General features: G+C 41.5%; 1 protein-coding gene across 1 annotated transcript in view; it reads right to left on the reverse strand.

Moving 5' to 3' along the window:
* CHRDL1 (chordin like 1) overlaps window positions 1-13460 on the reverse strand; it is a 41757-nt gene that overhangs the window by 8752 nt on the left and 19545 nt on the right. Inside the window, exons 5-8 of the mRNA XM_007432064.3 lie at window positions 10445-10590; window positions 9426-9519; window positions 7979-8043; window positions 2553-2724 (exon numbers count right to left, since the gene is read on the reverse strand). Coding sequence (XP_007432126.1) covers window positions 2553-2724; window positions 7979-8043; window positions 9426-9519; window positions 10445-10590 — 477 coding nt within the window. The remainder of the gene's footprint in view (window positions 1-2552; window positions 2725-7978; window positions 8044-9425; window positions 9520-10444; window positions 10591-13460) is intronic.

Here is a 13460-nt window from a genome sequence, read left to right on the forward strand (position 1 = left end):
TTCAGCAGAACTTATCTTTAGAGATGTTTGGTGCCAAAATGATTTTTTAAAATGACTTTTATGTCAGGTCAGTCATAACAGCTCAAAGTCTGTGGCCTAGCCATGCCAGAGAAATCTGTCAAACAAGGAATATAATTGATTGATTGCCATCCAAAGGACTTTTTGGCCCTCTGTAAACAGCTGAAACAAAGCTCATGGATGCTGATTTGGCATTTGGGGAACCAGAAGCAGGATAGGCTGGAGGCCAATGTAGGAGAACAAGCCATGACTTCTCTCAGCAAGGCAGAGGACAAGCCCTCTTTTCCACTTGACAAAGGGGTCAACCAGGTTACAAAATATCAATGTATTTGTGTGGGATCAGTCAACAACCCTCCTTCCCCTGGATTGTCTTCTGTGGCGACTGCCTTACTCAGTGGTATAACTGCCTTCATTTTCCACCAGCTAGAGATGGCTAGTATGAAAATAAACTCCCAAAAGACCACTCAAACACATTTTATAGCCTGGAGTTAAAGAACGTATTCTAGATATATGCAGAATGCTTTCCTTCTATTGTTACTAACCACCATACTTCTAATTCTGAAGTATTGGCCCTTCTCTCTCCATGTCCTTTTCTGATATTAATCTATTCATTTGCTGGCTCTTCTCTGGCCAGAAAGCTTGGATGCCTAGAAGTGAGTCCACCACTCTTCCATTCAGTGACTTCTAAGACATTTGAGCCCTTTGGCTATGGGCCAGCCAATTCATAATACGCCAGTTAACATCACAATATTTTTGTTCCCATTTGGAAAGAGGGGAGAAAAAGAAAAAACATCTTGGACTCAAGAAGCCCCTCCTTAGCCCTTGAAAAGTGCAGCACAATGCATGAGAAATGTGCTATTCATTTGCAAGGTTTTTTTAAAATGTACCAAAGCAAATCAGTTAGAAACCGCTTTGATGCTGTCTTCGTGTGTGAACTGAGGTTTGAAGACTTTGCAGCGGGTGGAGATTTCTTGCTCTGAGACATGAAGCATTCCACTTGAGACAAATGTTATCCCATGATAGTTCAGGTGAATATTCAAGTCTCCATCGCCAACATGCCTTCAGTAAGTCAAAACCTTGCAAGATTAGTTGGCCTTAAATCAAAGGCTTTAAAGATTTTGCAGGCCACGTGGAAGGTCCATGGACTGCTGACTTTGGGCCAAGTGGCTTTTGTAACTTCGGAATCTCCCAGGTTTTTCCCTTGGTTTCAGCTATCAAAACTTAAGATGTGGTTCATGCAACTATCAAATCTGGATGTTGGGACATAGGGACCTTCTGTGTTGGTATTCACAAGTATTTTTAGGACTGGGCTTCGTATGTCCAGGGATCTAATTAACCTGAAGGAACCTTCTCCCAAGTGACACATAGATATTGTTATATATATACTGCCACCTTTGTGCATGTTAGTTCACAAAACGTAAGATTGGCTGGAGAATCAATTTATTTTACATAGTTATGTTTATATTTTATTTTGCTTTTCCTCTGGAAGCTCAGGGGATGCATGTGGAAACCTCCTCATTTTACCTTCACCACAACAACCTTGTGAATGGGGTTGGGCTGAAAAAATGACTAGTTAAGAAGCCCCGTTGCTGAGTTGGACATGAACTTGGGTTCCCTTGGTCCCAAGTCCTGCATTCACTTCACTTGCTACATTATACCATGTTAAATTTCAAAGAAGAAATAGAAGGATGCTAAAGTAGGGGTCTCCAACCTTTGTAGACCAAGAAACATATCTGGGATGCTGAGAAGATGTCATGGCATGCTCACAAAATGGCTACCAAGGAGGGCATGGCCAGTAAAAAAAAAAAAGCTATTTACCCTTGACAAATGGAGAAATGGCTCCATCCCATCTTTTCTAGCAACCCAAGATATTTAAGATAATTATTATTTAAAATGTAATCTTTCTCCCTAAGATGAAGTATGTAAAAATAAGCACAATTACAAAAACAACTGTAAGAGGCCTCTTGTTATTAACTGGGTATTAAAGAATCAGCAGTGGATTCTCTGCAAAGGTTGTGGAAAAGTCCTTTGGGGCTGGCCAGTCCTAACCTAGTTTCATAGAAGCTAGGTTAGTAGTGCCATTAATATTGTGTCTCTTAAAGAGGGCAGGAATCCTGGAGATGGCATAGCATAATTCTTGCCACCCAAATGCTACAGGCTGGGCAATTTCAGGAAAGGGCCCTAGGAACGCATAGGAGCATAAATGTAGCATCTTCTACAGCTCTGTAAATAATCTGTGTCTTTGCTTTAAAGAGTTGCAGACATGTGCTCTGTTCATGTGCTTTGGAGGCCCTTATAGTAGTTTGTTTCTGAAACACTGCATCTAATTCGTATGTCCTGGCGTACAGTTTCTATCAGCCTCCGCAGCATGGTCCTTGCGCAAGGCCTGGACTGGCTGTCCTCCAAAATACCTGGAGGGTCAAAAGTTGTGAAGAACTGGCCTGGCTAGACTTCCCCCATCATAGGGCCTTTGGGGACCCTTTGGCATACTGTCAAGCAATCAGAAGAACATTGCTGAAAAGTCATCTCCTTACCTTGTCCAAGTTTATGTCGGTTGTTAAGGAAGATATGTACAATGGTACCCGATGGTTGTTGCATATCTAGCAGAGATCCTTGGTTACTTTTCATCATACGGGATTGTGGGAAGATGCTGGCCAGCCTAGAGAAGCTGGATGAGGACTCGAAATGGAAGCCAGGAGAATGCCTCTGGAGAAAAGAGAAAGGAGAGATGCTTGTGAAAATAAAGCATTTAGGAAAGGGTGCTTATAACTGGGATTATCAAGCTTTGTGTATATAATAATTTCTCTTTTAGCTCTGCCCAGGAGCTCCAGACATTGACATTCCCTGGAATTTTTCAGGTTTGGGGGGGGGCAAGAAATGGCAGAAGGTTAGAACATCCACTAACCTCTCGAAGAACCCCTCATCTTCTCAAAAAATTGGACTGATTTCTCCAGTACTGACATCCCCAAGTCTCAACAATCATGCAATTAAAAGGTTTGCATTTAGTTATTTGCATTCAACCAAAATCCTGTTTGTCATGCATTGACACTAGGCCTTCCAGAACTTGTTGCCTGCTCAATGAAAACAATCAAAAAATAATCAGTGAACACTGCTATAGCTTGCTCAAACTTGTATTATGATGACCGAGCAAAACTAGAGCCTTTCCGAATATGGCGCTGGTTTTCCAATCAACCCAGCTCAACCATGCATAATACAAGAGATTGGGGAAATTGCCATGTGGCAGAGGAGGATAAAAATAATGCAAGAACAAACAGCTCCTCAATGTCTCATCCGCCCTGTTTCCTGATAAAAATCTAATGGGCTGGAATGTTTCTCGTTTGGATTACTAAATAGTAATACGTGCCACGAGAAGAGAATATGTGCAGCTCAGGACTGAACTGTGGGGTTTTGGGGGCTCTCTGAGCTTGGTTGGTTTCTTGTAGATGTTTGCTTACCAGGCTAGGTAACATCATCAGGGCGAGGGGGAGTGGGGTTTTCTGGCTGTTTATAGAGAGTAGCTTGCCCTGCCAGTCTTGGTGGGGGCACAACTTTCTCCTTGATTAGGGTATGGTTTCTTCCCTGTTTATCTCAGTGTTTTTCAAACTTGGTCACTTTAAGATGTCTGGACTTCAACTCCCAGAATTCCCCAGCCAGCCATGCTGGCTGGGGAATTCTGGGAGTTGAAGTCCAGACATCTTGAAGTGGCCAAGTTTGAAAAACACTGATTTATCTGGTGCTGTTTCCTGCTTTTCTGGGCCTGGGGGGTTGGAAGGATGTGTTCTAGCCTGTTTGTTACCTTCCTAGGCTTTGGACTGTAACTTTTCAATGCTATGTAAATAGGGCTGATCTCTGTGTGTCTACTGATGGCTGGTTTGTCTGAATGCCAGCTTCCAGGAATCCCTAGTGCCCTAATCCAATACTCTTGCTAACACAAAGCCAGAAGCCAACATGGGCTGATTTTACCCGTGGCTGCCATCGCTGAAAGGCAATGGAGGACTGACCCATTCATTCATGGATGTTTTTCTCCAATGGTCTGACCATAACATAAGATTGGTTCTAAGGCAAGGGTAGGCAATAGGTACCCTGTGTTCCAGATATGCCCCTTGGTGCCCAATAGGCTCCTTCCCCTGTCTTTTCATTGAGGAATGAAATAGGAAGCTGCCCCCATTGCAATGAAAAGAGGTCCCTCTAAGCACATTTCTTTACAGCATTAACTTTAAGCCCATAAAAATCTCCCTGGGAAGGTTCAGAATGAAGTTGGGGATGAGGTTACCTTCTGATAAATGGAAGTTTACCATCCCCATCCCCATAGTTCTTCTGCAAATAGGCAAATCTCTCATTTGGTGTGCACCACACCCTTCGTGCTCTCAAACTTCCAAAAAGGCCATTGGCCTACAAGGATTTGGCTACTTACAAGCTCGTGATCTTTGTTTCCTCATCTTGAGAGTTAAGAATGGTAAAGGCCATGATTCCAATCAGTTTACACTCGCCTAAGTCTGGTTTGGATTATGGCCATTATCCTGAGCAAGGGGATCACACACACACACACACACACACACACACACACAAACACACACACTTGACATTTGTTTGTTTTTCTTAGGCTTTGCTCCTAACATTTCAAAATATCCACCCTTTGGTCTAAATTACACTGTTATAACAATCAGTTACGCTGGACTGAAAACCTGACAGCTCAGTTTCATAATGCAGATATCAGAAACAAGGCAGCAGTGGGTTTAGCTCCTTGGTATGAACTTTCGGTCCCCTTCTTTTCCCAGAAGCAACTCTGTTTTGAATGTCAGTTGCCCTCTGAGTCTGAAGGGGAGAACATTCTTTGCCATCACCACCCAGAAGACAGAGGGCTAACGTTCAATATATCCCCATTTTATTCTAAGAAGGCTCACCACCGAAGTAAGATTAACCTAGCTCCATCTTGAAATGTATTGTTTTTCCAACTCTTGTATCAGGAGACCGCAAGGAAAACATGGTCTGCTGAATCATTAACTAGTCTACACCTTCATTGGCTAATGAGTAGTTGATATTAAGATCTATCAGGAGAAGATCAGAAGAACCCTGCTGGACCAGGACAAGACATCTTTGTTGCAGCATTCTGTATTACACCATGGACAACCAAATCCAGCCAGGAAGTTCATAAGTGAGGACAGAACAATACTGCCCCTCTTCCATGAGCTGGGATGCTGCTAGTGCTAAAGTATTAAACAGTCATCAGGACTAGCACCTGTTGATAGCCTCATTCTCTATGCATCTGTCTAGTCCCCTTTGAAAGCCATCCCAATGGGTGGACTACGTCAGACATCAGCACATCCTATAAATGTAACTATGAGTTACATAAATATTTATTTTCATCAGTAGCAAAATCTCCCCACATTAAGTTTCAGTGAATGAGCCATGCTCTAACATTACAAGAGAGAGAGAGAAGATCCTTCCTTCCTTCCTTCCTTCCTTCCTTCCTTCCTTCCTTCCTTCCTTCCTTCCTTCCTTCCTTCCTCCCTTCCTCCCTTCCTCCCTTCCTCCCTTCCTCCCTTCCTTGTTCTCCATACCAGGAATGATTTTGTTGACCCCTTTCATGATTTTAAAGACTTCTTTCATACCTGCCTTCCCATTAAACAACCCCCCACTCCCCAATCACTGAAGACTTTCCTCATAGGAGAACTACTGTCGCTTGTTTTCTTTTCTTCTACCCTTTCCAGGTCTATCACATACTCATTGACTAGAATTGTACACAACATTCCAACTCTGGACTCATCTGAGCGTATATTGCTTAGATTGTATTAGCAATTTATTTCCAATTCCCTTCCTAAAGATTCACCAACCGTCCAGATGTTGTATAATGAAGGCTGGTGATATAATATGTGGTTTTAAAAGATGGTGAGATAGATTTATGGAAACAGTTGCCAATACCTACAGGATCTGATGAAGATTTGTCTGACTATTGGAGGACCGTTTCTGTTAAGAACCTGGCTAACCATTAAGATTGGCAGAAGAGGATCTTCTGACATTGCCCCAATGGGTAAACCTTCTGCAGAAGACCTTTATATTTCTAGAAGCAAAGTTGTTTATAGGCTGACTGAATCTAAAGACCAATGTTTTCATATAACTAACCAATTTAGCTTTTCTTTGGCTATAAATCTATGATAAGTACCTTTCTTTTTGTAAACTAGCTGCCATTATATGCTTCATTTAATTATATGCCTTAGGTTCGAAGGATTTTGATGGCATTCCTTTGAGCACCTCTCAGGACTTAATCAAGCCCTATCTCTGAGCTCCTTATCTTTAAGCTGGTAAAGGCAAGAATTGTGCCAAGGGAAGGAAAAGTGGCTATCTTCAAAGGCAGTTTTGTGAATCTGCTTTTAGGAACTATCCTGCCATGTTAACTATCCATGCAGGGCTAGAGTTGGGGTCCCCATGGCCACATGCAGGGACAAGATATCTTGTCTTCTTCTCAAAGTATGCCCTCGCCTACTGTCTTCCAGGATTAACACTGATTGTTGTTTTTAATACGGTTTTATTGTGCCAATCAAGTTGAATTGTACAGGGTGTGGTCATTCTTTTGTTCAAAATCTTGAATGGCTTGTAACTCTAGGATTTTTCTGGGGTTTGTTTTTTTGGCCTGTTGGCTATTAATGGTAGGCTCTGTTGCATGACTTTCTTCCAGTTACGTATTCATGCATCTGGAGTTGGAAGGAGACTTTCCTTCTCTATCGCTCCCAAGCCATAACACACATTTCCTACATACCTCGGCCCCTACTTTCTCTGGTTAGAAAATCTGTAAAGGTACATCTCTTTCTTCAAGTTTTTACTTATTGAGTAATATTGGTACTAATTTTAATTTACAGTGATTATCTGCCATCAAGTCAGTGTCGACTCCTAGTGACCACATAGATGGTACCACACCCTAACAGTTTACAACCATGATTAGCCAACTTGGATACTCATTTGAATAGAAATATTAGATATAAATTGAATAAATGAATACATAAATAATTTATCGTACCCCAGTACAGAAAGATGAATGGAAGCTGGCAACATAGTACCTATGGTTGCTATGGTACCCACTGACATTAATAAAAAGTGAAAAAGTGGAAGCCCCAAAAATACCCCAAATCTCACAATAATCAAATCTTGATTGCTCTTCTTGAGTTTGCTACCATTTTAATAATCGTATTTATTAAACCTGCAATACGTACAATCATGCAACATCCTAAATTGTAATTAACAGTGATAGAATATTTTTCTTTCTCCTCTCTCTTCTCAATATTCTAAGCTCTCTAGATAATAAAATGTTAATACTTTTCAATCATATACAAACATCAACATATTGAAACAGCACAATGTATTAAGATTTGTAACAAGTTAATAAAAAGGAAAAGAAAAATAAATTTTCTTATTTCTTGTATTCCCCAATTCCCACTCACCTCAAAATACTCAATCTTTACTTGGTTCAAGGATTCCTGAAAGAGACTTTTCTAGGATTGGCAAACTAACCTGCTCCAACCTCAATAATAAGCCAAATTTTACATTGTCTTCCCCTCTCTGTCTTAAGCAAAGGTTGTTTCCTTTCCTTCTGAGAATCAAGTCCTGAAATATATTCTAGCCTGTATGTAGTACAGTTACTTGTAGGCTGTGCTAGGAGAAGCTAAGTGCTAAATGGGTTGGTGAAGTGAAGACAGACAGAAAGTTCCCAAAGAAGAATCAAGAGTAGTCCTCCTACAATAAGATTGGTGAAGTGGAAAACATGCAAAAATAGTATCTAATTCATCATGTTGATTCCTCGGTTACTAGAGAATATCTCAATGACATTTTTCCTGCAACAGAGTCCTGTTAGGTTCTCATGTGGAAAAAAAAGGCAGTTAAAATACGCCCAGATCTCAATTATAATAATTTTGCCTGGGATGTGCCCTCATCTCAATGGAGATGCTGTTTAGACAACTTCACTTACAGCTTCTCGGTTGGCTGGCTGACGAATGAGGTCGCCATCCATGTCCATCAGTAACTCTTCATCTCCTGCACAAGAGATAACAGTGTCAAAAAGTCCTGGGAGCCATTTGTGACTGACCACCTGCCAAAGGAGGGGTGGGGAGGAATAAAAATACAGCTAGGTAGCACAATGAAGTCTGTCTAGCAAGGGGTTTATTCCCAGAAACCGTTTTGCTATGTGTTCACTCAAATGTTTATAACATCCCGCTTGAATCTGCCTTTCAATAAATGCTGAAATACATAGTTCAATTAACTTCTCATTCAAAATATGCATGTTTATCTCTCAGCGTTCTCAAATACATTATACAGGGCTTGAATTTATGTTATTTTTGCATCACAGAGGATGGAGAAGTTATTTATCTTGCCTTTGTCCAGGAAAAGGTGCCATTCATAGCCCCCTTTTATTGGGAAATGCTGTTATTGTTCAAGATTTATACAGCACCCATTCACTGATTGTTTTCTTTGTAAGTACTCTCTCTCTTTATATGCATTCATAGGAAAAATACCACAGATTAATCTTCCCTGAGAACTAGTTTGATGTTATGGTTAAAGGACGCAGGCTAGAAACCAGGAAACTGTGAGTCCTAGTCCTGCCTTGGGCATGAAGCCAGCTGGGTGACTTTGGGGCAGTTACTCTCTCTTAGTCCTAGGAAGAAAGGAGTGTGAGAAGTCACTCCTGGAAATGTTGCCAAGAAAACTTGCAGGGAGTTGTTCATGTAGTGCCCAGGAGTCAAGATTAACCTGAAGGCAAGGAGAGCCAGTTTGGTGTATGGTTAAGGTGCCAGGTTAAAAACTGGGAGACTGTGAGTTCTAGTCCCACCTTAGGCATGAAGCCAGCTGGGTGACCTTGGGCCAGTCACGCTCTCTCAACCCCAGGAAGAAGAAGACAAGGACAAACCACTTCCGAAATCTTGCCAAGAAAACTACAGGGACTTGCCCAGGCAGGTACCAACAGTGACCCAAAGGCACTAAATATAGATTAATCTTTGCTATCCACTCCTGGCTGCCTTTTTCACCTGAAAAAGAGTTCATGAGTGTCTTTGACCTGTCCCAAATTGGAAATTGTGACCAAACTGCTCACCAAGAAAGCACTTTCCAATTTATAACAATTTGCCTTCCAAGTGTGAAAGGCGGTCCCTTCAGTTAATCCCTTAAGACAGGGTTCCTCAACCTTGGCAACTTTAAGACAGGTGGACTTCAACTCCCAGAATTCCCCAGCTAGCATTGCTGGGGAATTCTGGGAGTTGAAGTCCACCCGTCTTAAAGTTGCCAAGGTTGAGGAACCATGCCTTAAGAGTTTTACTACTGTGTTCTGTCTCTGAGCCTGAATCCTGAATAGAAGGCACAAGATGCAGAGGAACTCTATTCAACGATGGTGATAACGATGCTGATGCTGGTGGTGATATTACCTTTGCAGACTTGACAGCAAGAGTCAGGCACAGTCACTGGAGAAGAGCAAGCTAATTTGGGGCACGTCTTCAAGGCACAATATACATTTCCTTCCTGTAGTAAAGAACAAAACAAGAAACAAACCGGGTTATGTGATATTTACAGATATATTGATTCAGATCCTTACAGTAAGCAATCAAAATCCATCCTTCCTTCCTTCCTTCCTTCCTTCCTTCCTTCCTTCCTTCCTTCCTTCCTTCCGTCCTTCCTTCCTTCCTTCCTTCCCACCCCACCCCCCCTTTTTTTTGCAAGTGTTTCAAACTGCAGTGAAGCTTAACATGATCAACTCTATCTGCAAAAAATCTGAAATTCCTCAGAAGGGAATCTTCATGACTTCTTAATCAGGAAACCCAAAAATGAATCCTTTGGAATCCCTCCAGCAACAGGGCAAAAAGCGGAAAAGTGAAACTACGCAAGTGCCCTGTTTGTGTGGCTTTCAAACTGTATTTGGGGAACCTTGGAGTTCTGGGGAAGTTGATCCAAGGTTCCTCAGGGGCAGATTGGCTTCCTTGAATTAGGGTGGGGTGAGGGGACATTCTTGTTTAGAATGACACAGGAGGAGTCCCTTTGTTTCAAAATCAGAGCTAGAAACACCCACAGATACTTATTCTTCTCTTGTGTCTTCATGGCTAATGTACTGTATGTGGAAGAGGGGACATCTTCCATACAGAAGTAGATAGAGCTGTCTGAAGAGTTGATGTCAATTCAGTTGATTCACTCTGAATCTGCAAATGCTCAAACCGAATCAACTAAATTTTAGACATCAGGAAGGAACCTCTCCCTGGGGGCTTTTCCAGTAGCAAGGCTACGGTCACTTCCAAGCAGGGAGTCCTGCCTGCAATAAACTGTTGTGAGAATACTCCATCCCTCGGAAGGACAACTTTGAGGAAAGTTCATTGCAAACCAAATTCTCCTACAAATGGGGTGGGACATTGCAGAAAGCTGTTTTGTGCCCAGCAGAGATCAGTGCTTAACTTACAGAACAGCTGCACTGTTCACACTGATCATCTTGTCTGCTGTGGAAGATTCCCTCTGTGACAAACATCTCTCCATGTTGGTAAGTGGTCCCATTGTATTCGCAGGTCTTGCCAATGGTTTTATCGTCTGCAGAAACAATTGGTTCATCTGGAAAAGAGAACAGCTAATGGGAGGAAAGAATGAACAAAACCAAACTCCATCAAGAGGCTCAGCCATGACAGATAAAAAGGCTCTTCAACCTTCACAGCAGATGGCTGGACCAGTAGTTTTGCTAGGTAATTTTAGACCAGGATTTAAATGTCTTAGGGGCACTCCTCCCTTAAGCCAGCAACATCCTTCTGTGGAACATGTTGCAAATCCTTTTTTTTTCCCAAGCAAAAGAAATGTTTTGTTGAACTTGATTTTTTTTTTTTTTTTGCAAATCACAGACCCGACATGCTCAGAAGGTCCCAAGTTGTAAAAGGTTGTTCTAGGGCCAAGACTGGGTTGGCTTGCACCCTGAGAGAATTTTACACTTTATTCAAACCAGGGGTATCCATAGAGCGTGGTCAAAGAAGTCAAAACAGTGGCTGCGATGGTGTGATTGAAGCTCCATTTTTCAAATAGGTTTCATGCATTAAAAAAACAGGTGGAACTTTGATTGCACTGTGGTGTCCAAGATGACTCTTTTAACCACACCCTGAGGATGCTTCTGTTCCACCCACAGCCATTTCCCATGAAAAATGCTTTTGTGCGGACTAACAGCCAACGGTTTGTTTGCTAGCACCCAAAGCATTTTGGCACGCAAAGACTTTGTTGGGTTCAGAGGCTGGGCACAAAGGCAATCTCATTTTCTGTACCTGCAAGTTTACGGGTGGCCGAAGCCTTTTTACATTTGCTGTGTCACATCACATAAAAAAGAAACCCTTCTGAATTATTTTACTACTGAAGAATGCAGGCTGATTTTCTTCCTCGCTTCTCTTTTCGTTTGTTAAGCAGGTTAGGGTTAACCAACCCCAAAGCAGTGAGAGGTTTCAGATAATAGGCGGAGGAACGCAACGGCTACATCTTGAGACCTCTGCAAATCATTTATTTTGGCCTGCTGGCATCTTAAGCCTTTGAACAGCTTTTGATGTATGGGGGGGAAAGGAAATATCAGGACCTCAGTGCTGTACAATATGCATGAAATCCAACATATTATGGCCTTACATGCATGTGTAATTCCCTACAGGCAGAAAAGCCCATTTTGATATTGAAATATTCTCAGCGTGTTTTAACAGCAGACTCTGCCCTGCTTCAGATATTGAAAGTTCAGCCTTTTAAGATCCAGTTCAAAAGGGCTGACTTTGTGCATATAAAGTCGTACATAGATAAAAATCCAAATCATGTAAATAATCTTACTACATAGAAAACTGTAGTTTCGGAGCAAGTCTTCAGTATAGATGTTAGGGCCAAACAAGTAAGGTAAAGTTTGCTTGGCACACTCTGAAGCACAAACTGGCTAAACACATTTCAGTTAACACATTGTGCAAAGCCAATGCATGTGGTTAGTTGTGGCTCATTGCCTTGTGTGATTCCTGAAAACAGGTTTAATTGAGCAAATCCTGGTCCAGTTAACCAAGAAAGCCATTGGTAAGCAAGAGATTTGAACAGTCTACAAACAGTGCATGGCAAGGACAAAACGTTCAGTGGTGTCACCTTTCAAGTGCTGAAATTACACTGTATGGAGAGGAGACGAAGTTTAAAATGGCCCCAATCTTAATCAATAACCTCAAGTAGTCTTTTTTTCTTTTTTAATGTAAATCAAGAATGGTCAGCTTCAGGTTTTAACCTGGTGACTCTGGATAATGTTGGTAGAAATGGGGTTGCAATCTTATCACATAAAAACCCATTTTGGAATCCTTCCCCATTCCCACATTTCTTCCATCTCTATGGTCTAACCTTGTGTTCCTCAACCTCAGCCACTTTAAGATGGGTGGACTTCAACTCCCATGCTGGCTGGGGAATTCTGGGAGTTGAAGTCCACCCATCTTAAAGTGGCTGAGGTTGAGAAACCCTAGTCTAACCTAAGATCTGGAGTCCATTTTTTTTCACTGATGTTAAGCAAGAATAACTAGGACTTACTGAAACCATGTCTGGTTTCATCAACTAGAGTTGGCTGCTCTGGCTTGGAAAATGAAAGATGGGAAGATATCTGATCACTGCCTTATATCTGCCTTCTCAGGCACTGAAAGGAGGCATTGCTGCAATTGTTAGAATATGCTTCAGCAGAGACTGACTTGCAAACACAGGATGAGAGCCAAGAACCACATAGAAAAGATCAAGAATGAAGGATACATAAATCTAGTCAGATTTTTTTTGGGGGGAAGGGGGGACTGAAACATCTCAGGGGCCTGTGATTCCATGGCAAAGATGTGGCTATATTATGTATTTGGGAGCTGTAGGATATTAAGGATGATACATATTTGATAAACATAGCTATTGACTCTGTTCCTTGGTGTTGTTTGAACCTCCCCCAATTCTTCAGAAAAATGAGAAAAGATGCACGTAGAACTTTTTTTGTTAATAATCTCTTCTGTAAGACTAAGATTATGGTTGAAGTTCAAATCTCAAGGGATGATTTCAGATTCATAAGGAAAGCATTTCCTATGAAATTGCTGATATCTGTGAATAGACCCTGTTCAGACCCCTGAATTCTCTTCTACAAGTCGGCATTCTGGATTTAGATATGGAGCAGGGAGTTCTGGAAGAATGTACAGGGTCCCACAGAGGATCCAGCTAAGAATAGGACTGGGTAAAGATCCTCTGAATTAAATAAAGACATTATCTTAATTAAATCATGCAAGTACTGTATGCTAATGAAACACACTTTACATAAAGGCAAAAATGTATGCTAGTTTTAGTGGCTAGCCATGTGTTAAAGGAAAATTGGGTTCCAGTGGGTAGAAAAGCAGGTTGGGAAGGAAACTGTTGAGAGAAATGAGAAGAAAGAGAGAAGAAGTCCTTATCTTTCCAACATTTTCCATTTTTTAAAAATT

The sequence above is a fragment of the Python bivittatus genome, unplaced genomic scaffold (genome assembly GCF_059951505.1).
Source record: "Python bivittatus isolate LINGU-HERP-01145 unplaced genomic scaffold, Pbiv_v1 ctg000790_np1212, whole genome shotgun sequence".
Taxonomy (NCBI): domain Eukaryota; kingdom Metazoa; phylum Chordata; class Lepidosauria; order Squamata; family Pythonidae; genus Python; species Python bivittatus.